Below are 27,662 nucleotides of genomic sequence, written 5' to 3'. Positions count from 1 at the left end.
CATAATAACTGATGCATTTACGAACGCTTAACACCCGTTGAATATGGCGGGTGTCAGTAAACCTCGCCAAAAAAAAAAGTAGAATTAAATTGTTGCCAGCAGTACAGTTACAGTCACCAACGCTCTGAGTAACCAGAGATAACTACGATGAGTAAAATGGTCAGAGTGAGGTGTTCTCTCATTTGTGTCTTGAAGTAGCTAGCAAGCTAGCCAGCTTTACCAGTCAGCTTGAGTGCTAGAACGCTTGGATCAACCCTACTCCTCAGCCATAGTGTCCAGTGTGCCATAGTGTCCAGTGTGCCATAGTGTCCAGTGTGCCATAGTGTCCAGTGTGCCATAGTGCCCAGTGTGCCATAGTGTCCAGTGTGCCATAGTGCCCAGTGTGCCATAGTGCCCAGTGTGCCATAGTGTCCAGTGTGCCATAGTGCCCAGTGTGCCATAGTGTCCAGTTTGCCATAGTGTCCAGTGTGCCATAGTGCCCAGTGTGCCATAGTGCCCAGTGTGCCATAGTGTCCAGTGTACCATAGTGTCCAGTTTGCGCTCTGAATTTACAAAGGGACAATCTGACAACACTCTGAATTGATGAATGCCCACAGCACACTCTGGCACCCCCACATTGAATTTACGAACACACCCCCGGAAATTATTTGATAGAACGTTCCAAAATAGCATAGAAATTATTGTGTCTCGGTCCGGACCATGCGATTCACAACACTGTCTCACAACTCCCTCCCAACAGTTCTCATCTATTGAATATACATTTATTTTTAGGCAACAGACATATACAACAAAATCCACAATGTGGACCCAGAGGATATCACTTGAAAGTATGAACTAAAACGCTTATTTCCAAAGTGGTCCTCGATAGTAAAAACAATAACACATATAATGATTAAAAGTCAAGACAACATTACAAACAACCATAAATACATACATTTATATTAACATCCTAAAAAGTGTCACTATTTACTGCACTTCTCCCCAACCTTAAAAATCAACCACATTCATTTCACATTAAAACAATCTATTAATTGCACATCATACCGATCCTTCAAATCAATACTCCTGACCAGCAGTAGAGGGCGCAAGGGGCAGTGGAGTGGTTTCCCTTACATAGACAACCTTGCCCAAATGAAAAACTTTGCCTGCTTTTTAAAGCTATTTTAACTTGTTATACTCCAGATCTTACAAATGGTCCCTCCCAAGTTCTCATCATTACTTCAGGTCTTACTAATGACCGTGAGTGTACCAGTCAGGGTGAGCTTCTAAGCACATTATATTCATTCTTTTTTTTCTATGCTTGTAAACAACTTAAGCATTACAACACTTATAATTGATCAAATAAACGTCACGTAGCAAATATGCCATTCATTCTGTCGACCAAATTCGACATTCTCTCATTAAACCTCCATACAAAAACTCCTTGCTTGGTGTGCGAAACAACGAAAATACGCCACCTGCTGGAGGGAGACATATTTTACACCGAGTTGGGCCTCTCTTCCTCTCTGGTAATATCGCTGTGTGGCTGTCTGACGCTGGTCAGCCATTTTGGGGAGGTTCTTCAACCACGATTTACTAGCTACCACCACCAGGCCGAAGACTTCCAAGAAACTGAACAAAAGACGTTTTTACAAAAAACCATCGTTCAATATGGGTCCACCAGGAGACAAGCTTGATCGTGTGTCCTCTGAAAGAACGGAGGATTTAAGTTGGTTTGTCAATTTATCTTGACATGGCATGCAGGGTTAGTTGGTGGTTGTGACGACGACTGAAGAAAAGCACGAAAAAAAAAACAAGCGAAGATAAATAGCTAACACCTCAAATTCAGCGTGTGAAAGAGATTTTGACTGCGTTTGTTGTCGTCTGTAAAAAAATTAAGTTGGTTCTCTCGACGCGAATCCTAAACATCATGATGATATTGAAGGAAATGTTCATGTAAAATGACAGGACACAACAGTTAAGCCAGCCAACCGTTACGACATTAAATAGCAAGCCAGACACAACTCTTCGGAAATGTAAAATGGAAGATGACTCTCAGCTGGCTAGCTAACCGCACGACATATAGGCCTCCAATTACTCCAAGTAACAAACATATGATGTAGCTAACTAGTTAATCCACTAACTAGTTAGTGTTTGGAAGTGTATGCAGCCTAGCTAGCTCATGTTAGCTAGTCAGGCTAAAAATACTGCCGTCACTATGAGTATCGACAATGGAAGTAAACAAGGCCGCGGGCCAGTTCAATGGCAGTAAACCCCCGGAGATGTCAAGTTACTTTGGTAAACGTCAATGTTGTAACCTCAACCTGGTGCCAACATCTGGTATCCACATTTACTTTCCACGATGGTTGTCTGTACCCCCTGCACTGTCAGTATTACGCTCATAACGCGGTCTCTTCAGATAAATGAACACAAACCGCGTCAGTCATGGACGAAGCTTTGAGTTTGAGAAGACGACAGTAGAATGTGGTCTGCTTGCTAGTTTTGAGTAGTAGTCTTACATTTCAGTAGTGAGAAGTAGTGTCGGTATGGGGTTTAAAAATAGCTATCCTTTCTGTTGGTAGTTTGTTGTCAGTAACAGAAAGAAAAGGTACACCTAAATACGATTTGTTCATGTTATCACTAGCCCAGTGATGTGTTGAATTAAAGTTTAATTTGGCCTGTATTCTAATGTCATGCTTTTAATCACATGGCTTCTTGAGTAATTAATGAAACAAATGTAGCGAAATATTGATTAAGAACCCCCCACTCCTCCTATTATCCCTTTAAATACATACACATGACATAGTTTGATATTTAATGAATTCCTCCTAGAGTTTTAGTATGTATTTCAAAAGAGGATAGTTTAGAAACATTTGATTTCTCGATTCTGTAAGGGGTAGCTACATCTCAAGAGTAAATAGACAACTCGAAAGTATCAAAATCTAATAATGGGGGACCCAATCTCGAGAAGAAACCATACTAGGAATCGACTCCGTGCTCAGATTCAGAAGAAAAGGGAGTCTTTGGCTGACCAGTTTGACTTCAAGATCTACATAGCCTTTGTTTTCAAAGACAAGGTGACTATTATAGAGAAGTAACCTATGGGCCTTGGCCAAAAGTAGTGGACTATATAGGGAATAGGGTGCCATTTGGGACAACCATTCTTTTGCTAGTAACTTCTCTGGTGTGATCGACTTGTCTGCACTGTTGTTATTATTGTCTCTGCCATTTCCTCTCTGCTCCTTCCTGTGGCAGAAGTCTGTACTGTTATTTTCATCCATTTCCTCTCTGCTCCTTCCTGTGGCAGAAGTCTGTACTGTTATTTTCATCCATTTCCTCTCTGCTCCTTCCTGTGGCAGAAGTCTGCACTGTTATTGTCTCTGTCATTTCCTCTCTGCTCCTTCCTGTGGCAGAAGTCTGCATGGTTATTGTCTCTGCCATTTCCTCTCTGCTCCTCCCTGTGGCAGAAGTCTGCACTGTTATTGTCTCTGCCATTTCCTCTCTGCTCCTTCCTTTTGGCAGAAGTCTGGACTCTTATTGTCTCTGCCATATCCTCTCTGCTTCTTCCTGTGGCAGAAGTCTGCACTGTTATTGTCTCTGCCATTTCCTCTCTGCTCCTTCCTTTTGGCAGAAGTCTGCACTGTTATTCTCATCCATTTCCTCTCTCTGTTCCATCAGAAGAAGAAGTCTGCGCTGTTTGAGGTAGCTGAAGTCCTACCGGTGATGACCAACAACTATGAAGAGAATATCCTGAAAGGTGTGCAGGCTGCCAGCTACTCCCTCCAGAGTTCCATGGAACTGATGCAGAAAGATGTTGTGCAGTTGCACGCCCCACGTTACCAATCAATGCGCAGGGTAAGTCAATAACTGCATTCCTTCCATTGGTTAAACCTAAAAACCACACCCACAGACAGAGAGAGAGAGAGAGAGTTTGGCATTCCTCCTTTATTGTTGTTAAGGAAATGACAACAATGAAGGTTCCTAATTTCTATCTAGCATGACTCACACTGGAGCGTTTCAGCCGGCGGCCCCACATTTTAGTGTTTCAGCCAGCGGGTCCACATTTTAGTGTTTCAGCCAGCGGGTCCACATTTTAGTGTTTCAGCCAGCGGGCCCACATTTTAGTGTTTCAGCCAGCGGGTCCACATTTTAGTGTTTCAGCCAGCGGGCCCACATTTTAGTGTTTCAGCCAGCGGGCCCACATTTTAGTGTTTCAGCCAGCGGGCCCACATTTTAGTGTTTCAGCCAGCGGGCCCACATTTTAGCGTTTCAGCCAGCGGGTCCACATTTTAGTGTTTCAGCCAGCGGGCCCACATTTTAGTGTTTCAGCCAGCGGGCCCACATTTTAGTGTTTCAGCCGGCGGGCCCACATTTTAGTGTTTCAGCCAGCGGGTCCACATTTTAGTGTTTCAGCCAGCGGGCCCACATTTTAGTGTTTCAGCCAGCGGGCCCACATTTTAGTGTTTCAGCCAGCGGGTCCACATTTTAGTGTTTCAGCCAGCGGGCCCACATTTTAGTGTTTCAGCCAGCGGGCCCACATTTTAGTGTTTCAGCCAGCGGGCCCACATTTTAGCGTTTCAGCCAGCGGGTCCACATTTTAGTGTTTCAGCCAGCGGGCCCACATTTTAGTGTTTCAGCCAGCGGGCCCACATTTTAGCGTTTCAGCCGGCGGGCCCACATTTTAGTGTTTCAGCCAGCGGCCCCACATTTTAGTGTTTCAGCCAGCGGGCCCACATTTTAGTGTTTCAGCCAGCGGGCCCACATTTTAGCGTTTCAGCCGGCGGGCCCACATTTTAGTGTTTCAGCCAGCGGGCCCACATTTTAGTGTTTCAGCCAGCGGGCCCACATTTTAGCGTTTCAGCCGGCGGTCCCACATTTTAGTGTTTCAGCCGGCGGGTCCACATTTTAGTGTTTCAGCCAGCGGGCCCACATTTTAGTGTTTCAGCCAGCGGGCCCACATTTTAGTGTTTCAGCCAGCGGGCCCACATTGTCCATTGTCCTCGGGTAAACACTGACAGTGACATGCACACAGACATATTGTGTTTATTGATGCACACAGACATATTGTGTTTATTGATGCACACAGACATATTGTGTTTATTGATGCACACAGACATATTGTGTTGTTTATTGCTGCACACAGACATATTGTGTTTATTGATGCACACAGACATATTGTGTTTATTGATGCACACAGACATATTGTGTTGTTTATTGATGCATACAGACATAATGTGTTGTTTATTGATGCACACAGACATATTGTGTTGTTTATTGATGCACACAGATATAATGTGTTGTTTATTGATGCACACAGACATATTGTGTTTATTGATGCACACAGACATATTGTGTTTATTGATGCACACAGACATATTGTGTTGTTTATTGATGCACACAGACATATTGTGTTTATTGATGCACACAGACATATTGTGTTTATTGATGCACACAGACATATTGTGTTTATTGATGCACACAGACATATTGTGTTGTTTATTGATGCACACAGACATATTGTGTTTATTGATGCACACAGACATATTGTGTTGTTTATTGATGCACACAGACATATTGTGTTTATTGATGCACACAGACATATTGTGTTTATTGATGCACACAGACATATTGTGTTGTTTATTGATGCACACAGACATAATGTGTTGTTTATTGATGCACACAGACATAATGTGTTGTTTATTGATGCACACAGACATATTGTGTTTATTGATGCACACAGACATATTGTGTTGTTTATTGATGCACACAGACATATTGTGTTTATTGATGCACACAGACATATTGTGTTGTTTATTGATGCACACAGACATATTGTGTTTATTGATGCACACAGACATATTGTGTTTATTGATGCACACAGACATATTGTGTTTATTGATGCACACAGACATATTGTGTTTATTGATGCACACAGACATATTGTGTTTATTGATGCACACAGACATAATGTGTTGTTTATTGATGCACACAGACATAATGTGCTGTTTATTGATGCACACAGACATAATGTGCTGTTTATTGATGCACACAGACATAATGTGCTGTTTATTGACTGTAGCGTTCGTCTGTTCTTGTTGCAGGATGTCATAGGATGCACCCAGGAGATGGACTTCATCCTGTGGCCGCGCAACGACATAGAGAAGATAGTCTGTCTCTTGTTCTCCAGATGGAAGGGGGCCGAGGAAGAACCCTTCAGGCCTGTTCAGGTTAAAACAGTTAGCTTCCTTCACCAAGTGGCTACACACCCGGGTCCTATTCACTAGGGTAAAGGTTTGAGAGAGAGAGAGAGAGAGAGAGAGAGTTTATTGGATAAATTCAGGTAAATTTTCCCTGTTTTTGGTTTATTACCTCTCTTTTGCGTGAGTTCCTAGTGAATATGCCCCCGAAATCAAATGTAATATATTCAACTAATATTCTGTACTGTTACGTTGAGGGTCAGTCATGGTGAACGTAGTAGGGCTTATTGAACTTGAGCTGTTTTACGTCACAAAGGACATTGTTTTATGTGTAGTATCCAATCTGTATTTCTGTTTTTGTTTATCCACAGGCCAAGTTTGAGTTTCATCATGGAGACTACGAGAAGCAGTTGTTACATGCTGTCGGCAGGAGGGAAAAGGCCGGAATGGTTATGAATAACCCAGCTCAGTCCGTCTTCCTGTTTATGGACCGACAGCACTTACAGGTCAGCCCGTCTTCCTCTTTATGGACCGAAAGCACTGACAGGTCAGTCCGTCTTCCTCTTTATGGACCGACAGCACTTACAGGTCAGTCCGTCTCCCTCTTTATGGACCGACAGCACTTACAGGTTAGTCCGTCTCCCTCTTTATGGACAGACAGCACTTACAGGTCAGTCCGTCTCCCTCTTTATGGACCGACAGCACTTACAGGTCAGTCCGTCTCCCTCTTTATGGACCGACAGCACTTACAGGTCAGTCCGTCTCCCTCTTTATGTACCGACAGCACTTACAGGTCAGTCCGTCTCCCTCTTTATGTACCGACAGCACTTACAGGTCAGTCCGTCTCCCTCTTTATGGTACGACAGCACTTACAGGTCAGTCCGTCTCCCTCTTTATGGTACGACAGCACTTACAGGTCAGTCCGTCTCCCTCTTTATGGTACGACAGCACTTACAGGTCAGTCCGTCTCCCTCTTTATGGTACGACAGCACTTACAGGTCAGTCCGTCTCCCTCTTTATGGTACGACAGCACTTACAGGTCAGTCCGTCTCCCTCTTTATGTACCGACAGCACTTACAGGTCAGTCCGTCTCCCTCTTTATGTACCGACAGCACTTACAGGTCAGTCCGTCTCCCTCTTTATGTACCGACAGCACTTACAGGTCAGTCCGTCTCCCTCTTTATGGATCGACAGCACTTACAGGTCAGTCCGTCTCCCTCTTTATGGTACGACAGCACTTACAGGTCAGTCCGTCTCCCTCTTTATGGATCGACAGCACTTACAGGTCAGTCCGTCTCCCTCTTTATGGTACGACAGCACTTACAGGTCAGTCCGTCTCCCTCTTTATGGTACGACAGCACTTACAGGTCAGTCCGTCTCCCTCTTTATGGATCGACAGCACTTACAGGTCAGTCCGTCTCCCTCTTTATGGTACGACAGCACTTACAGGTCAGTCCGTCTCCCTCTTTATGGTACGACAGCACTTACAGGTCAGTCCGTCTCCCTCTTTATGGTACGACAGCACTTACAGGTCAGTCCGTCTCCCTCTTTATGGTACGACAGCACTTACAGGTCAGTCCGTCTCCCTCTTTATGGTACGACAGCACTTACAGGTCAGTCCGTCTCCCTCTTTATGGTACGACAGCACTTACAGGTCAGTCCGTCTCCCTCTTTATGGTACGACAGCACTTACAGGTCAGTCCGTCTCCCTCTTTATGGTACGACAGCACTTACAGGTCAGTCCGTCTCCCTCTTTATGGTACGACAGCACTTACAGGTCAGTCCGTCTCCCTCTTTATGGTACGACAGCACTTACAGGTCAGTCCGTCTCCCTCTTTATGGTACGACAGCACTTACAGGTCAGTCCGTCTCCCTCTTTATGTACCGACAGCACTTACAGGTCAGTCCGTCTCCCTCTTTATGTACCGACAGCACTTACAGGTCAGTCCGTCTCCCTCTTTATGGTACGACAGCACTTACAGGTCAGTCCGTCTCCCTCTTTATGGTACGACAGCACTTACAGGTCAGTCCGTCTCCCTCTTTATGGTACGACAGCACTTACAGGTCAGTCCGTCTCCCTCTTTATGGTACGACAGCACTTACAGGTCAGTCCGTCTCCCTCTTTATGGTACGACAGCACTTACAGGTCAGTCCGTCTCCCTCTTTATGGTACGACAGCACTTACAGGTCAGTCCGTCTCCCTCTTTATGGTACGACAGCACTTACAGGTCAGTCCGTCTCCCTCTTTATGGACCGACAGCACTTACAGGTCAGTCCGTCTCCCTCTTTATGGTACGACAGCACTTACAGGTCAGTCCGTCTCCCTCTTTATGGTACGACAGCACTTACAGGATACAGCCGATAACCGAATACATCCGATAATAATCCCCGAGGTCTTGACGACAGAGCAGTGTCGCTTTCTAGAATCGACCTTACGTTGTGGTGGTCTGTAAAGTTGTTTCCCCGAGGTCGCAAAAAAAGACAAATGAACACACTGAATTAAATGTAAAAGGCTTTGAAAATAAAACCCCCTTGGTGCTCAGTGCGTCGTTGACATTTCAGCTTGTTTTTTTGGTGAGAAATCTCCTCGTTTCTTCCACAGCTGACTCAATGCCATTTCCCAGATTTATAACCACTTTTTCCTCTGGCCTCCATTGATTTAGTCACCCATCTTACAACAGTAAACACTCTTAACAACTTTGGATAGAGCAATGAGGTTTGGACCATTTGGTTTTCTTTATAGGAGTATCTGTTAAGTTCATGTTTTAAGTATCCCTATATTTCTGTTATTACGGGGCTATCACTCAGTCAAGAGTGCGCCTGCGCAGGGAGTCTTGTAGTTGATGGACCTAGTCCCCCTCCTGTACTCTGTTCACCCACAATTGCGTGGCCACGCACGATTACAATACCATCAAGTTTGCTGACGACATAAGCATGGTAGGCCTGATCATCTGCGACAATGTGTCATCTGACAGGGAGGAGGTCCGTGACCTGGCAGTGTGGTGCCAGAACAACAATCTCTCCCATAAAATGATCGAAACACACGCAGCTGTGAAGAACGCGGGATATCGCTTCTTCCCTCTCGGGAGGTTGAAAAAGTTTAGCCACCCAAACCATAGACTGTTCTCTCTGCTTCCGCACGGCAAGCAGTACCGGTGCATCAAGTCTGCCACCAACAGACTCTTGAACAGCTTCGATCCCTAAACAGTATAAGACTGATTAAATAGCTGATAAAATAGCTACACGGACTATCGGAGTTAACCTTGTTTCTTTGACTCTTTATTCTCTGTCTCTATGCACACTCACACAAACACTCACGCCATCATCTGATCACTCACACACAGTGGTGGAAAAAGTACCCAATTGTCATACTTGAGTAAAAGTGAAGATAACTTATTTACATACAGTTGAAGTCGGAAGTTTACATACCCTTAGGTTGGAATCATTAAAAGTTCGTTTTTCAACCACTCCACAAATTTCTTGTTAACAAACTATAGTTTTGGCAAGTCTGTTAGGACATCTTGGCTGTGTGCTTAGGGTCGTTGTCCTGTTGGATGGTGAACCTTTTCCCCAGTGTGAGGTCCTGGGCGCTCTGGTGCAGGTTTTCATCAAGGACGACTGTACTTTGCTCCGTTCATCTTTCCCTCGATCCTGACTAGTCTCCCAGTCCCTGCCGCTGAAAAACATCCCCACAGCATGATGCTACCACCACCATGCTTCACCGTAGGAATGGTGCCAGGTTTCATCCAGAAGTGACTCTTGGCATTCAGGCCAAAGAGTCTTGGTTTCATCAGACCAGAGAATCTTGTTTCTCATGGTTTGAGAGTCCTTTAGGTGCCTTTTGGCAAACTCCAAGCTCGCTGTCATGTGCCTTTTACTGAGGAGTGGCTTCCGTCTGGCCACTCTACCATAAAGGCCTGATTGGTAGAGTGCTGCAGAGATGGTTGTCCTTCTGAAAGATTCTCCCATCTCCACAGAGGAACTCTAGAGCTTTGTCAGATTGACCATCGGGTTCTTGGTCACTTCCCTGACCCTTCTCCCCTGATTGCTCCGTTTGGCCGGGCGGCCGGCTCGAGGAGGAGTCCTGGTGGTTCCAAACTTATGACGGGGCTTGGCAGCAGGCTATAACTCTACTGCTGGGTGGGTATGAGTCACGTGTCCATCTTGCTTCAGTTCCAGACAGCAGTTGTTCCACCCCGGGACAGCGTCTCAAAGGGCATCCTATTCTCTGAGTAGTACACTACCAGTGTCTGTAGCACTATGGTCAAAAGTAGTGCACTATGTAGGAAATACGGTGCCATCTGTTTGGGGAACGGTGCCATCTGTTTGGGGAACGGTGCCATCTGTTTGGGGAACAGGGTGCCGTCTGTTTGGGGAACAGGGTGCCATCTGTTTAGGGAACAGGGTGCCGTCTGTTTGGGGAATACGGTGCCGTCTGTTTGGGGAATACGGTGCCATCTGTTTGGGGAACGGTGCCATCTGTTTGGGGAATAGGGTGACATCTGTTTGGGGAATAGGGTGCCATCTGTTTGGGGAACAGGGTGCCGTCTGTTTGGGGAACGGTGCCATCTGTTTGGGGAATACGGTGCCATCTGTTTGGGGAATAGGGTGCCATCTGTTTGGGGAATACGGTGCCATCTGTTTGGGGAATAAGGTGTCATCTGTTTGGGGAATAGGGTGCCATCTGTTTGGGGAACGGTGCCATCTGTTTGGGGAATAAGGTGTCATCTGTTTGGGGAATAGGGTGACATCTGTTTGGGGAATAGGGTGTCATCTGTTTGGGGAATAGGGTGCCATCTGTTTGGGGAACGGTGCCATCTGTTTGGGGAATAAGGTGTCATCTGTTTGGGGAATAAGGTGCCGTCTGTTTGGGGAATAGGGTGCCATCTGTTTGGGGAATAGGGTGACATCTGTTTGGGGAATAGGGTGTCATCTGTTTGGGGAATAGGGTGACATCTGTTTGGGGAATAGGGTGACATCTGTTTGGGGAATAGGGTGTCATCTGTTTGGGGAATAGGGTGCCATCTGTTTGGGGAACGGTGCCATCTGTTTGGGGAATAAGGTGTCATCTGTTTGGGGAATAAGGTGCCGTCTGTTTGGGGAATAGGGTGCCATCTGTTTGGGGAATAGGGTGACATCTGTTTGGGGAATAGGGTGTCATCTGTTTGGGGAATAGGGTGCCATCTGTTTGGGGAATAGGGTGACATCTGTTTGGGGAATAGGGTGCCGTCTGTTTGGGGAATACGGTGCCGTCTGTTTGGGGAATAGGGTGCCATCTGTTTGGGGAACAGGGTGCCATCTGTTTGGGGAATACGGTGCCATCTGTTTGGGGAATAGGGTGCCATCTGTTTGGGGAATAGGGTGACATCTGTTTGGGGAATAGGGTGCCATCTGTTTGGGGAATAGGGTGCCATCTGTTTGGGGAATAGGGTGACATCTGTTTGGGGAATAGGGTGCCGTCTGTTTGGGGAATAGGGTGCCATCTGTTTGGGGAATAGGGTGCCATCTGTTTGGGGAACAGGGTGCCATCTGTTTGGGGAATACGGTGCCATCTGTTTGGGGAATAGGGTGCCATCTGTTTGGGGAATACGGTGCCATCTGTTTGGGGAATAGGGTGCCGTCTGTTTGGGACGTAGAGAAACTGACAGACCACTCATTTGTGTTTCGTTTGTGTCTGACTTCAACCCCCCCCCCCCCCCCCTTAAATCAAACATATTGCCACTGCACCGAGTGCAGCCATACAATGTCTTTGGGGAAGCTAATAGCCTATTGAGTTGTAGTACTCCGTTGGGAGCCATTGATTCAATTAGGCAATCATTCAGACAATGTTGTTAAACCATGGCCTAGGGCCTTTTTTATTTCTACAGGGTTAGACGGTCGCTGCCGGCTTGTTGTTTCTCTTTGTGGCAGACTCCCCTCAACGCTGACCTTTCACCACTGCACTAGTCACACGATGGCTTTGCTAAAGCTAAGAGCTCTATCATAGGTGGTAGAGAATCATTCTTTCTGTCATGGGACGAGGATGTCTTACCCACAGAAATGTAGTATATTAGTAAAATGACTAATTGTTAATAGATTTTATTTCTATGGTCTAAACTGTCTCTTCCATGTTGTCAACCATGTTTTCTCTTGTCATCCCTTCTCTCCCCTGTCAGACTCCTAAAACCAAGGCCACAGTTTTTAAATTGTGCAGCCTTTGCCTGTACCTGCCCCAGGACCAGCTAACGTGCTGGGGCGTTGGCGACATCGAAGGCCATCTCCTCCCGTACATGCCCGACTAGGGCCAGCCGTCCTCCATGCCTTCCGCCCACAACACAAGGAAGATTAACCCACAAGCCGCTGAAGCAAGTGGATCTCTCTCCTCCACCACACATCCTTCCGTTTTGAATAGAATTGAACTGGTGCTTGGATCTCCCTTTTTTTTGTTGTTAAACACTTGTTCGTTCATTAATTTCCGTCCTCATGAAGCATATTTGTTTTTCTCCTTACCAAGCTTCCTCCTCCTACCAGTTTTTTGGCTCGGTTTTTCCCTTTTATCCTCCATCGTGTTTATTTTGAACCTGCACAAACATTGAATTTGAGTGGTTGGTTATTCCCCTGGAGCTGCACTGGCAACCACACAGTCCAGTCACTGAAGGAACTATTTATGTTGCTACCAAGCAAGAACAAAGCGCCACACAAGCTTTCACGACGTTCAGTCTCCGCTGGACACATTGTAAACCCATGTCATAAGATTGTAAAAGCTTCTGTCATTTCAAAGATGTGTTTTTAAAGAGGAAAAGATGCCATGGGGATTCGAGAACGACTAGCTACAATCTATGATGACAGGCGAGGTGCTGTTAAACCGTCTCCCCTTTAAAGATAAATACGAACAGTATTTCAAAATCATTTGGTGTAGGTATTTGCTTCTTTGTTTTCCTTTTTTAATAAGCCTCCTTTTTGTTTGAAAGCTGGGTGTTTGTTTGTTTTTGATTTTGGCTGTCATTTTGCGATCCTGTGAAATATGCCGGGTAGATGATTTTGGTAAGAGCTGGAGCATAGATGAGAACTGTTGGGAGGGAGTTTTGAGACCAGTGTCGTGAATCGCATGGTGTGGACAGACACACACACTGTCGATGTCGGTTAGACGCTGAAGCTTGTTAACACGCAACACATTCAAGCTACTGAAATCTGATGTCCCCCCCCCCCTCCCCAAGTGGGTTGGCAAGGGTGAATGTTGGATGTTAAGAAGATAATGTTACCTACTAACAATGGAACAGGTTGTTGAGTTGAAATGAATGTGATCGCCAGATTTATGTTCCTTAATTTGACAAACACAAGTATCCTAAGAGTACTAATTGATGCGGTGCTTATGAAATGAGTGTGTTTCTTTGTTTAGTTTTTTTGGAAGCTTGCTTTGCTGGGGGAAATAAAGCACATTTAATTTGGGTTTTTCTTTTGATTCAATGTGTTCTCCCGAAGGCAGGTCTAGAATCATTGAAAAGTGAAAGACTAAAGTTACATACATGGGATGCTTTAGTGAATTTCAGAATGTCTGGAATAGAAAAGGCAGAAATAAAACAATTCAATAAGCATTCGCAGCCAGTCATCCAAAACATGGTCGTATGCAGTCGTTAAATTCCTATAGAAGGCTGAGGATGTGTTCAACAGGCAGACAAGTTTCAAACCATTTAAATGCATTCATATATATTTTTATATACCTTAGTCTTTTTTTAACAGTTAAATCGATTGTCTTTTTTTACAATCTGCATTTTTACCTCTGTAAAAAAAAAAAAAAAAGCTCAAATATATATATCAAGTGTATGATGTACATTTTAAGTTATTGGCAGGTCTACGTGTTCCCCTGAAGGCAGGTCTACGTGTTCCCCTGAAGGCAGGTCTACGTGTTCCCCTGAAGGCAGGTCAACGTGTTCCCCTGAAGGCAGGTCTACGTGTTCACCTGAAGGCAGGTCAACGTGTTCCCCTGAAGGCAGGTCTACGTGTTCCCCTGAAGGCAGGTCTACGTGTTCACCTGAAGGCAGGTCAACGTGTTCCCCTGAAGGCAGGTCTACGTGTTCACCTGAAGGCAGGTCTACGTGTTCACCTGAAGGCAGGTCTACGTGTTCACCTGAAGGCAGGTCAACGTGTTCACCTGAAGGCAGGTCTACGTGTTCCCCTGAAGGCAGGTCAACGTGTTCCCCTGAAGGCAGGTCTACGTGTTCCCCTGAAGGCAGGTCTACGTGTTCCCCCGAAGGCAGGTCTACGTGTTCACCTGAAGGCAGGTCTACGTGTTCCCCTGAAGGCAGGTCTACGTGTTCACCTGAAGGCAGGTCTACGTGTTCACCTGAAGGCAGGTCTACGTGTTCCCCTGAAGGCAGGTCTACGTGTTCCCCTGAGGCAGGTCTACGTGTTCCCCTGAAGGCAGGTCTACGTGTTCCCCTGAGGCAGGTCTACGTGTTCTCCCGAAGGCAGGTCTACGTGTTCTCCCGAAGGCAGGTCTACGTGTTCACCTGAAGGCAGGTCTACGTGTTCTCCCGAAGGCAGGTCTACGTGTTCACCTGAAGGCAGGTCTACGTGTTCCCCTGAGGCAGGTCTACGTGTTCCCCTGAAGGCAGGTCTACGTGTTCACCTGAAGGCAGGTCTACGTGTTCTCCCGAAGGCAGGTCTACGTGTTCTCCCGAAGGCAGGTCTACGTGTTCACCTGAAGGCAGGTCTACGTGTTCTCCCGAAGGCAGGTCTACGTGTTCTCCCGAAGGCAGGTCTACGTGTTCTCCCGAAGGCAGGTCTACGTGTTCACCTGAAGGCAGGTCTACGTGTTCCCCTGAGGTTAATCTTTATTTTGAAATGAATCTAGAAAACAACACTGCTCAACATATCCCAATACAATGTTAACTTAAAAGTATTTCCTGGTGTGTTTAATTGTGTATACAAAGTGTGTAGATATATATTTACAGCACAATTAGATACACAAAATAATCATATTTCTTCACCCCTCCGCAGACTTGCTGACTAACACAGTGCCACAGTAGCAGTATGACAATTCCTGATTGGCTGACAGTGGCTCTGGGGTGAAGTTTCCCCAAGTTACACGATGTAGGTTCAGCTTCCCCTCTCCCAATCCTAACCATTAGTGGGGGAAATGCAAAACTGACCCGAGGTCAGCATTTAGGGGAAAGTAGCTACCAAGGTGATTTGTGTGTTCCTTGTGCGATGAGTTTCCCCAGAGGCTTTGCCAGTGAGGTCTACAGTAGTGAATGCCAAGCTCCGTCCTTGCTCCGACACCTTGGCTGTGATCAGCACTTCCTCACCCACCTCGGCAGCATTCATGTACCGGTCAGTTAACAGCTGTTCCATTCAGAGTCTGTGTTCCAAATAGCACCCTGTCCTCTATATTGAGCACTATCTTTTGACCAGAGCCCTAGACTGCCATTTTCAGATGCAGCCAAGTGAGCTTTTCCATTCATTGTTTTAGATGACAGGTTACTCTTTAATCTTTCACCTATTACAGTGTGGAGCAACAGTTTTAGAGTTCAAAGGCTACAAAATCAAAGACACAGAGTTCTGTATAAATGGCTTCCATTCATTCTACAGGTATCATCAAGCCCAGGTAGGAGTCTGTTTTGTGCCATCATGCTACTTGTCATACCAAACTGCACAAACAGATTTGAGACCAGGCTATTCTCCCATGTATCAGCTAGCTACTGTCATTTAACTATAAAACTCAGGTGGTGTTCATGTCTGACTGGGGACCAGACAGCCAGTCATTCATTGTCCCTTGATCAATAGTGAAGAGAGCGTGGCAACCTATCAGTTGCAAGACTGGAGTTACATCTCAATTGTATTTCATTGATTCCTTGTGTACTCTCTCCTTGCCCATTTCTCCAAAATGTATGGGAGAAACCTCAGCTATTCTGCTGCAGTGAGCTTTGAGAAGGAGACGAGGGAGGTCAGAAAGCAAGGACAAACCATTTAGATTCACCCTAGGTAACCTGAGAAAATGTAAGAGTGTGGTGAGATCACCTTTGTTGACAAGGCTGTCGAGGTCTGATTTCATCTTATGCTATTTTTTAAAATTTAATAATAACACACCTTAACTAAAATCAAACCCCCGAGGGTCCAACATTTTTGTTTTAGCTACTTTAAAGTTAGAGAAGCCATATTTAACGCTGTATGCAATTTAATTCTCAATCGCGTTAGTGGAAACAAAAAACTGCTCTCAGAACAGTCTGCTACTAATTGGCCAGTTCACATCGCTGCTAACCCTCGTTTTTGATTGGCTAGCTTCACGAGTGCGTGAAGTCTTTGCCCAACAAAGTGATGTTAGGATATATAAGTTATCCCGTATGAGCTTTTGTGCCGACTACATTACGTTGTTACAGGTGTCAAGTTTATGGGCAAGTGGTAGGAGGGCGGTTCCTAGGTTTGAGAAGTGTGCAGAAGGGCATGAGAATGTGTAGTATTGGTGAAAGTAGTGGAATGTGTTAACTGTAGGCGTGCCCATGGGGCTGGGGATCAGAAATGTCCCGTGTGAGAGAGAGGCAGGTTGAGGTATCCAGGGTAAGAGTCGTGCAGAAGTTGTCATATGCTGAGGCAGTGAAGATGGGGGAGGGATCGGCCAAAAGGAGGAGGGATGGGCCAAAAGTAGGAGGGATCCTGAGAGGAGTGGTGTTAGTAGTAGATCTGTACCAGTACAGAGGGATTAACCGATAAGTGATACATGTTTCAGTAAGATTGGTATTTCTAGCATTTACAGAAATGGTTTTCAACTGTACTGCAGGGATGGAACGTAAGTCACGGAAAATTGAGGATGTGGTGGCAGCTGCAGAGAGGTAATGTGAGACCGGACGTCAGAAGAGTTACAGGGTGTGTTAAGTTGTGGTGTTGGCCTGAGGTAGGACTAAATAGATTTAAATAGTGGAGTAGGTTTTTTGTTGTTGTTGTGAGTGTAGGGTTAGATGGTATTTGTTTTATTAATAAATAAATAAAATGTAAGCAGAGTATAAGGAAGTTCTACTCCAGTCTGGTAGGTGGCGGTAATACAACATTCATTGGATGTCAACCGCCGTTAAACCTCGAATGAGAAGTAAAAAAAATGCTTTTGCTTCGCTTCTAACAAGATTACGCGTCGCTATAAAATAGATAAACCATGAGTAATATTTCCAAGTCCGTGTCGACTTTAGAAGAAACGAGGACTGGTCTGTGTGATGAGTTTGTGTCCATAACAGGATCCGATAGCACCGTGGCTCAATGCTACCTTGCTGAAAATGACTGGGAAATGGAGGTATAGATAATTAGCCAGCTTCATCAGTCCAATGTATTAGTTCCCCTTGTAGGGCTACACAACTTTGGAACACAGCCCTTTTACTCAGTCTGCAATGACAGAAGTGTCCAATCCAACATCAAAGTTTGTCAGAAATTATATTGCCTTTAAAACGGTTTCTAATATAGACTAAAAGAAAGAATCTGATTAGATGTTTTTTCCATCTCTAGTCGGATCGAGGCTATGCTACGATCAGGACCGCACGGAGCCGCAGTGAGATATGGCTCGGAAAATGTACCACCCCATGGTTGGGAGATGACGGTGTACTCCTATTTATACCAACTGAGAAATCGAGAATTGAAATACTGCTAGTTTTTCGTCAGTATGCTAGGCTAACTAATGCTATAGCAGCACATTGGATTCGACTACACATCCGGTAGCTACTCGTCCCAACGTTAGGCGTCGTATTTTCATGGAATCCAATGCGTCGGGCATTAAACTAAACGTGTCACTTTAGTTTTAAGGTCTGAAAAAAACACCATTAACTCACTTCTCTGTACTGCATGCATGTTGTGTTACCTTTCAGAGAGCTTTGAACTCATTTTTCGAGGCTGACATGGAAGCAGTTTTTACAGTGGAAGATTCACCAAAGAAGGACATCAGCCCCCCTAAAGTTAAAAGACAGAAGTTGGACAAACCACAGGGGAAAATGGACTGGTATGTAATTGTGATATGTATTCATGTGTTGACCTGTCTACAATATCAATGTTCATTTAGTCATTTTGGTAAGTGTAAAATACACTATGAGCCTCTTTTAACCTTTTTATTTAACTAGGCAAGTCAGTTAAGAACAAATTATTTACAATGCCGGTCTAGATATTTTCTGTACTCCAGTGTTTCCTGGTCCTGGTGACCCAAAGGTTAGTTACTGCCTTAGCAATTACCCTCAACACTTTTGATACAAATAATCAAAGGCTTGATGATGAGTTAAATCAAGTGTGTTAGTGCTAGTGCAAAAAAACAAAATGGACCAGGACTGGGAAACACTGCCTTAATCTGTCCTTGCAAATCCTGCAGCATTGACCTGACCACAGAAGAGCCTGCCTGTTCCAGCAGCAGTGCCAAGTCAACCACCAACTCCTCCAAGTCAGTGGAACCCAAAGCTAAAGGCTCTGAGGAGCAGGATGACGACAAACTGTCGCTGATCTCTTGGAACGTAGATGGGCTGGACACCGTGAACCTGGGAGAGCGTGCTCGAGGCCTCTGTTCTTATCTGGCCCTGTGAGTCGCTGTTCGCTAACTGTCCTTATGTCAGCCATTATGGAACGATGTCAGATACTTTGCTTAACATCCTCACTCTTAACCCAAGGACTTTTCTCTGGGTTACTTAGTCTGCATCCCAAATGGCACCCTATCCCCTATATAGTGCACTACTTTAGACCAGGGCCTAGGGCACCCTGTTCCCTATATAGTGCACTACATTAGACCAGAGCCCTATGGAACCCTATTCCCTAATAGTGCACTACATTAGACTAGGGCCTAGGGCACCCTGTTCCCTATATAGTGCACTACATTAGACCAGAGCCCTATGGAACCCTATTCCCTAATAGTGCACTACATTAGACTAGGGCCTAGGGCACCCTGTTCCCTATATAGTGCACTGCTTTAGACCAGAGCCCTATGGAACCCTATTCCCTGTATAGTGCACTACTTTAGATCAGAGCCCTATAGAACCATATCCCCTATATAGTGCACTACATTAGACTAGGGCCTAGGGCACCCTGTTCCCTATATAGTGCACTACATTAGACCAGAGCCCTATGGAACCCTATTCCCTATATAGTGCACTACATTAGACAAGGGCCTAGGGCACCCTGTTCCCTATATAGTGCACTACATTAGACCAGAGCCCTATGGAACCATATCCCCTATATAGTGCACTACATTAGACAAGGGCCTAGGGCACCCTGTTCCCTATATAGTGCACTACATTAGACCAGAGCCCTATGGAACCATATCCCCTATATAGTGCACTACATTAGACAAGGGCCTAGGGCACCCTGTTCCCTATATAGTGCACTACATTAGACAAGGGCCTAGGGCACCCTGTTCCCTATATAGTGCACTACATTAGACAAGGGCCTAGGGCACCCTGTTCCCTATATAGTGCACTACATTAGACAAGGGCCTAGGGCACCCTGTTCCCTATATAGTGCACTACATTAGACTAGGGCCTAGGGCACCCTGTTCCCTATATAGTGCACTACATTAGACCAGAGCCCTATGGAACCCTATTCCCTAATAGTGCAATACATTAGACTAGGGCCTAGGGCACCCTGTTCCCTATATAGTGCACTACATTAGACCAGAGCCCTATGGAACCCTATTCCCTAATAGTGCACTACATTAGACTAGGGCCTAGGGCACCCTGTTCCCTATATAGTGCACTACATTAGACCAGAGCCCTATGGAACCCTATTCCCTATATAGTTCACTACATTAGACCAGAGCCCTATGGAACCCTATTCCCTATTATAGTTCACTACTTTAGACCAGAGCCCTATGGAACCCTATTCCCTATATAGTGCACTACATTAGACAAGGGCCTAGGGCACCCTGTTCCCTATATAGTGCACTACTTTAGACCAGAGCCCTATGGAACCCTATTCCCTATATAGTGCACTACATTAGACAAGGGCCTAGGGCACCCTGTTCCCTATATAGTGCACTACATTAGACCAGAGCCCTATGGAACCCTATTCCCTATATAGTGCACTACATTAGACAAGGGCCTAGGGCACCCTGTTCCCTATATAGTGCACTACATTAGACCAGAGCCCTATGGAACCCTATTCCCTATATAGTGCACTACATTAGACAAGGGCCTAGGGCACCCTGTTCCCTATATAGTGCACTACATTAGACCAGAGCCCTATGGAACCCTATTCCCTATATAGTGCACTACATTAGACAAGGGCCTAGGGCACCCTGTTCCCTATATAGTGCACTACATTAGACCAGAGCCCTATGGAACCCTATTCCCTATATAGTGCACTACATTAGACAAGGGCCTAGGGCACCCTGTTCCCTATATAGTGCACTCCATTAGACAAGGGCCTAGGGCACCCTGTTCCCTATATAGTGCACTACATTAGACAAGGGCCTAGGGCACCCTGTTCCCTATATAGTCTACTACATTAGACCAGAGCCCTATGGAACCCTATTCCCTATATAGTGCACTACATTAGACAAGGGCCTAGGGCAGGGGTTACCAAACTGTTTTTGGCCCACGACCCTATTTTGCTATCAAAAGATTGTTGAGACCCGAACCATGCAGAAGAAATGATGTAATTAACAGCCAATGTTTAGTTTTTTAATTGGGGCTATGGCTGTCAATTGCAAAACATCCTAACAACATTTATGAGTGTATTCTCAACTCACAATCACACACCTTTTAATGTGGGACTATGACAGTCAATTGTAAATTAGTCTCTGATCTTACCGCCACTAATGAGATGGGTGTGGCTTGATTCATATCACGTCGGAGCTTCTCAAAGTCAGGGGTTGTGGTCGACAGTGTACACCTCATCTCTGCTGTCACATCCAACCAGGATCCATATTCATCTTCAGGTCAGAAAGTCTGAGAAAGAAAGAGGCCTGAGTTCCTGACTTGGAATTCTGTTAAATAGATTTTTTTCTCATTTTTTCCCCCAGTTGTTTTGAACGCGCCATTAATGCTCAGAGGGAGACGTCAGGGTGTTTTGTCAGGAACCTAAATTCCTCCGTGGTGACCCGTGATTGCGAGTCGTTCAGTCAGTTTCCACTTGATTGCTAGCTATCGCATAAATTATTAGTTTTAACAGTGTTATCTGACAAAGGTATTGATGTGCGTTTCTGTCCCTCTGCCTCCCCCACACATTGTTTTCACCATATCAATTGTGGCCGGTTATATCAAAGTCTCTTCAATAGTGTGTGGTTTCATAGTGTAGCTAGTGATTCACCAGGGGAATGATTCAATAGTGTAGCTAGTGATTCACCAGGGGAATGATTCAATAGTGTGTGGTTTCATAGTGTAGCTAGTGATTCACCAGGGGAATGATTCAATAGTGTAGCTATTGATTCACCAGGGGAATGATTCAATAGTGTGTGGTTTCATAGTGTAGCTAGTGATTCACCAGGGGAATGACTCAATAGTGTAGCTATTGATTCACCAGGGGAATGATTCAATAGTGTAGCTAGTGATTCACCAGGGGAATGATTCAATAGTGTGTGGTTTCATAGTGTAGCTAGTGATTCACCAGGGGAATGATTCAATAGTGTAGCTAGTGATTCACCAGGGGAATGATTCAATAGTGTAGCTAGTGATTCACCAGGGGAATGATTCAATAGTGTAGCTAGTGATTCACCAGGGGAATGATTCAATAGTGTAGCTAGTGATTCACCAGGGGAATGATTCAATAGTGTAGCTAGTGATTCACCAGGGGAATGACTCAATAGTGTAGCTAGTGATTCACCAGGGGAATGACTCAATAGTGTAGCTAGTGATTCACCAGGGGAATGATTCAATAGTGTAGCTAGTGATTCACCAGGGGAATGATTCAATAGTGTAGCTAGTGATTCACCAGGGGAATGATTCAATAGTGTAGCTAGTGATTCACCAGGGGAATGACTCAATAGTGTAGCTAGTGATTCACCAGGGGAATGACTCAATAGTGTAGCTAGTGATTCACCAGGGGAATGACTCAATAGTGTAGCTAGTGATTCACCAGGGGAATGATTCAATAGTGTGTGGTTTCATAGTGTAGCTAGTGATTCACCAGGGGAATGATTCAATAGTGTGTGGTTTCATAGTGTAGCTAGTGATTCACCAGGGGAATGATTCAATATTGTAGCTAGTGATTCACCAGGGGAATGATTCAAGTGCAGCCTTTTCTCATTATCTAAGGGCACTCTCTGGTTGAATTTGAGCTTTTAGATTTGAATAATTAGATTTTTAAGGTTAACCACATAATGCTTTTGAGATAAAAATATTATGTCCTCTTTGTTTCTTCTGGATTTTGGAAATTCTCCCACCACCCTATTTTCATATCGGAAACCGCTGGCCTGGGGAACCGCTGGCCTTGGGCTTTGGGAACCGCTGGCCTGGGGAACCGCTGGCCTTGGGCTTTGGGAACCGCTGGCCTGGGGAACCGCTGGCCTGGGGAACCGCTGGCCTGGGGAACCGCTGGCCTGGGGAACCGCTGGCCTGGGGAACCACTGGCCTGGGGAACCGCTGGCCTTGGGCTTTGGGAAAAGCTGGCCTGGGGAACCGCTGGCCTGGGGCTTTGGGAACCGCTGGCCTGGGGCTTTGGGAACCGCTGGCTTTGGGAACCGCTGGCCTGGGGCTTTGGGAACCGCTGGCCTTGGGCACCGCTGGCCTGGGGAACCGCTGGCCTTGGGCACCGCTGGCCTGGGGAACCGCTGGCCTGGGGAACCGCTGGCCTGGGGAACCGCTGGCCTGGGGAACCGCTGGCCTGGGGAACCGCTGGCCTGGGGAACCGCTGGCCTGGGGCTTTTGGGTGCATTTAGAATCAACACAACCTATGTTAAATACATGCCTAACATCCTTCCTCTAAACTCAAGGTCTCTGGGTTAGCAGATCATTTTCAGGCAGATCCAATCCATCATGGGGGAATTTTAGGGACAAAATTCACAGAAAATGTCTTTTGCATTTCAAATGGGTTACTAGTGGTGGATAGTACGATGTTTGGGGTCTATTTAAAGTATGTTAACGTCATTCTCTCCTCTCCGTTAAGCTATACCCCTGACGTGGTGTTTCTGCAGGAACTCATTGGACCGTATGTTCAGTACCTCAAGAAGCGAGCCGTCAGCTACACCATCGTTGAGGGTATGGTGGGACCGTTTTACGATGGCAACATAATACCTTTCCACAGTAGCATAATACTTAGAATGCATGTGCCATTTGTTACGGAGAAGGGGGGGGGGGGGGTACCTTGTCAGTTGTACAACTGAATGTATTCTACTTAAATGTGTCTTCTGTATTTAACCCAACCCCTTCTGATTTAGAGAGTTGCAGGGGGCTGCCTTAATCGACATCCATGTCTTCAGCGCCCGGGGAACAGTGGGTTAACTGCCTTGCTCAGGGGCAGAAAGACAGATTTTTACCATGTCAGCTCTGGGGATTCGCTCCAGCAACCTTTCGGTTCTGAAATCTGTCTTTCGGTTGTTGGCCCAACGCTCTAACCACTAGGCTGCTTGCCGGGCCAGTTAGGTTATAGGATATTTGAAACAGAACCAGTGTCTTCTGTCTTTTTATGCCAAGGTAATGGGTTCGATTCCCGCTGAGGAATGTAAGTTGCTTTGAATAAGTATCTGCTAAATATCATATATACACTGAGTTTACAAAACATTATGAACACCTGCTATTTCCATGACAGACTGATCAGGTGAATCCAGGTGAAAGCTATGATCCCTTATTGATGTCACTTGTTAAATCCTCTTCAATCAGTGTAGATGAAGGGGAGGAGACGGGTTAAAGAAGGATTTTTAAGCCTTGAGACAATTGAGACATGGATTGTGTATGTGTGCCATTCAGAGGGTGAATGGGCAAGACACAAGATTGAAGTGCCTTTGAACAGGGTATGGTAGTAGGTTCCAGGCGCACTGGTTTGTCAAGAACTGCAATGCTGCTGGGTTTTTCACGCTCAACAGTTTCCCGTGTGTATCTAGAATGGTCCACCACCCAAAGGACATCCAGTGAACTTGACACAACTGTGGGAAGCATTGGAGTCAACATGGGCCAGCATCACTGTGGAGCACTTTCGACACCTTGTAGAGTCCATGACCTGACAAACTGAGGCTGTTCTGAGGGCAAAAAGGGGTGCAACTCAATATTAAGAAGGTGTTCCTAATGTTTTGAATAATCTCTGTGAGAGATGTGTGTGAGATATATATATATAAAATGTATATATATATATATATATATATATATAAAATGTATGCCATGACAAACACATTTTACTTCCTCAATCTCAGGGGGCGAGGAGGGGTACTTCACTGGTTTGATGCTGAAGAAGTCCAGGGTCAAACTCCTGAATAGTGACATCGTCAGCTACCCAACCACCCAGATGATGAGGAATCTGCTCGTTGCTCAAGTAGGTCCGCACTGATTTAACCACGAGTCCAAACAGGTAATTGTCTTTTTTTTTTTTTTAAATACACAGCTTATCATAGGTCTGTCGTTGTGCGTGTCCATTTGGCCTCAGGTGAAGTTCAGGGACCAGGAGCTGTGTGTGATGACGTCACACTTTGAGAGCTGTAAGGGACAGGCAGAGGAGAGGATGAAACAGCTGAGGGTGGTCCTGAAGAGGATGAGGGAGGCGCCCAGTAACGTGACTGTCCTATTTGGAGGGGACACCAACTTGAGGGACACAGAGGTTAGCCTATGGTCTCTTCTATATTATCCTAAAACCATACTTTCTCTTCTGGACTCTCATTATTTCTCATCTCTCAGATAGGGAATCTGTTTGACCCTTTTGATAACACTTTTGTCTTAAAATGTTATTTTCTGTCTTCAGGTCGTCAAAGTTGGAGGTCTGCCCAGTGGGGTGTGTGACGTGTGGGAGCAGCTGGGGAAGCAGGAGCACTGCAGGTACACCTGGGACACCAAGGCCAACAGTAACAAGAGTGTACCGTATGTCAGCAGGTGTCGTTTTGACCGCGTCTACCTCCGACCGGCCAAGGAGGGCCCCGGGTCCCGGATGACCCCAGATCACATGGCCCTGGTGGGCTTAGAGAAGCTGGACTGTGGTCGTTATACCAGTGATCACTGGGGAATCTACTGCAGCTTTATCCCCGGCTCCTGAGACTTAAGAGTTGTGTCCCAAATTGTTCCCTGTAGTGCACTGCTTTTGACCAGGAACCAATATGGCACCCTAAATGGAACATGTTTGCGTGTAGTGTTCCCAGCGAGGACTTGGGCTCGAGTTTGAAGAGTTAAACGTTCCTAACGGACAGTTAAAAAGGTTATAGTTGCTCTGATATTGGATAGGTAGCGAGCACAGTCTCTGTATGGCCACAAACGGTAGGATCAGAGACGGCTGGCTCACCCTTTATTGTAATGCTCGTGCCTTGAGCCGAGGACCGGAACGGTTTCTGAAGAGGATACAATCTTGCCTTGGTCGCCTCACGGATCTCTGGTCCTTCCTAATATACCCTCAGAATGAAAATGTTGAAGTTTTAATGTCCTAAATGGCTCCCTATTTAGTGCACTATTTTAGACCAGAGACCTATAAAACTGGTGAAAAGGAGTGTACTGATATAGGGAATAGGGGTGTCATTTTGGACAGCCGATGTGTATCTCATCAGTGTTTAAATGCTTTACTCTCTGAATGCTTTATGCTTTGTCTCCTAATAGGCTTTGACTGTCATTTTTTTATTTCAATATGTGATTGGAAAATTTGTTTGGTTTTAATAGCAGAAGTCTTACATGTGGTGATGATTTCCCTCCAAGTCTGTTTTTAGTCCTGTACATTGAAAACACTTGAATAAAATTGGAATAAATACATTATGGTATATAAAACACTTTCAATAATATATTCAAAAGGCTTGTCTTCTTAACCAGAGAGGCTTCTATAACATATATTTTAAACACCTAGGGAATGATGTGGCATAAATGATCAAGTCCAAATTCTAATCAATTTCCATGAAAATAGTTTCGGAGACATCTGTTCCCATCTCACTGCCTTCTGTCAGAATTTGATTGGCCAATTTTCAAGGAAGAAAGAGGACGTGTCACGAAGGCTCTGCTAAAAGGCTTTTTCTTCAAGTTGGTGTCCTTGCCAACGATCCTCAGTATGTTCTCTCCCCTGGTCGGTTTCACAGATTAGATCAGATTTCATTTTTGGTTTTTACCAACATTTCAAGCATGGAAACAGAATGAGATTAATTGCTAGCTATTTAGATTCAAAACAAATGACCCACGAGCATTTCGCTACACCCGCAATAACATGTGACATCACTGGAAGAAGCAAACTGGTCAATTTATCATATACAAAATGCAAATAATTTTACTGTTCATAAAGGAAATTAGTCAATTGAAATAAATTCATTAGGCCCTAATCTATGGATTTCACATGACGGAGAATACAGATACCTTTTAAATTAAAGGTAGGGGTGTGTATTAGGAAAACCAGACCGTATCTGGTGTGACCAACATTTGCCTCCGAACGTGACACGTCTCCTTCACAAAGTTGATCGTGGCCTGAGGAACGTTGTCCCCACTCTTCAATGGCTCTGGGAAAAGGAACACGATTCAGAGTGGGGACTTTTGGTTGCGTTGCATCATCAATCCACAGGCTTCTTTGATATCACGTGTCCTGACACCATGTCAAGACTAGCTCCCGCTCGCCTCTCCCAATTATATATCTATTTTTAAATGTAACCTTTTATTTACCTTTTCCAATGTTCTGCCAGTGCTCAGACCATAGATATATAATTAGTAGAATGGACACAGCTATTCTATTTGTAATTGTATAGTTCAGATGTTTGGCTAGTGTTTACTGGCAGATCTGTTTTACTGGATGTTCCTTCACCCAGAGGAAGCATCCCAAGTAGCACCCTATTCCCTATATAGTACACTACTTCAGACCAGAGCCCTATGCAACCCTATTCCCTACATAGTTCACTACTTTAGACCAGAGCCCTATTCCCTATAGTGTGCACTAACTTTGAACAGGGACTATAGGGTACATTTATCTAGGGAATAAGGTGCCATTTGGCACATTCACTTTAGATCTTCTCTGGTCATGGCCTCAGGAGGAAAGATGGTCATCATGAGTAGATAGATATGTTGGTACTGGGAGGGTGACAGTAGATATGTTGGTACTGGGAGGGAGACAGTAGATATGTTGGTACTGGGAGGGAGACAGTAGATATGTTGGTACTGGGAGGGAGACAGTAGATATGTTGGTACTGGAAGGGAGACAGTAGATATGTTGGTACTGGGAGGGTGACAGTAGATATGTTGGTACTGGGAGGGAGACAGTAGATATGTTGGTACTGGGAGGGTGACAGTAGTTATGTTGGTACTGGGAGGGAGACAGTAGATATGTTGGTACTGGGAGGGTGACAGTAGATATGTTGGTACTGGGAGGGAGACAGTAGATATGTTGGTACTGGGAGGGAGACAGTAGATATGTTGGTACTGGTACTGGGAGGGAGACAGTAGATATGTTGGTACTGGGAGG

At 45.3% G+C, this 27,662-nt stretch overlaps 2 protein-coding genes across 5 annotated transcripts; both read left to right on the top strand.

Annotated features, from left to right (window-relative positions):
• The first annotated feature begins 1,544 nt into the window (after window positions 1-1,544).
• LOC129830643 (uncharacterized protein C6orf62 homolog) lies at window positions 1,545-13,604 on the top strand. Of its 3 annotated transcripts, XM_055893234.1 has the most exons (5): window positions 1,545-3,056; window positions 3,658-3,834; window positions 6,081-6,206; window positions 6,548-6,682; window positions 12,332-13,604. In XM_055893234.1, the coding sequence occupies exons 1-5, from the start codon at window positions 2,928-2,930 to the stop codon at window positions 12,455-12,457; spliced, it is 693 nt and encodes a 230-aa protein (XP_055749209.1). In that variant the 5' UTR covers window positions 1,545-2,927; the 3' UTR covers window positions 12,458-13,604. The 3 variants fall into 3 exon arrangements, with proteins under 3 accessions (XP_055749209.1, XP_055749208.1, XP_055749207.1); XM_055893233.1 differs by lacking the exons at window positions 1,545-3,056; window positions 3,658-3,834; window positions 6,081-6,206; window positions 6,548-6,682 and adding exons at window positions 6,689-6,928; window positions 7,052-8,445; XM_055893232.1 differs by lacking the exons at window positions 1,545-3,056; window positions 3,658-3,834; window positions 6,081-6,206; window positions 6,548-6,682 and adding an exon at window positions 6,689-8,445.
• Window positions 13,605-16,809: 3,205 nt separating this feature from the next.
• Window positions 16,810-26,010, top strand: tdp2b (tyrosyl-DNA phosphodiesterase 2b). 2 transcript variants are annotated; one of them, XM_055893236.1, is made up of 7 exons: window positions 16,810-16,984; window positions 18,002-18,132; window positions 18,493-18,696; window positions 23,211-23,302; window positions 24,451-24,569; window positions 24,681-24,851; window positions 24,993-26,010. In XM_055893236.1, exons 2-7 carry the CDS (start codon window positions 18,032-18,034, stop codon window positions 25,278-25,280), a joined length of 975 nt encoding a protein of 324 aa, XP_055749211.1. In that variant the 5' UTR covers window positions 16,810-16,984; window positions 18,002-18,031; the 3' UTR covers window positions 25,281-26,010. The 2 variants fall into 2 exon arrangements, with proteins under 2 accessions (XP_055749211.1, XP_055749210.1); XM_055893235.1 differs by lacking the exon at window positions 16,810-16,984 and adding an exon at window positions 17,193-17,436.
• Window positions 26,011-27,662: the final 1,652 nt, after the last annotated feature.

The sequence above is a fragment of the Salvelinus fontinalis genome, chromosome 32 (genome assembly GCF_029448725.1).
Source record: "Salvelinus fontinalis isolate EN_2023a chromosome 32, ASM2944872v1, whole genome shotgun sequence".
NCBI lineage: Eukaryota > Metazoa > Chordata > Actinopteri > Salmoniformes > Salmonidae > Salvelinus > Salvelinus fontinalis.
Note: the sequence above shows the minus strand (reverse complement) of the source record. Positions and strands in the feature narration are given on the sequence as shown.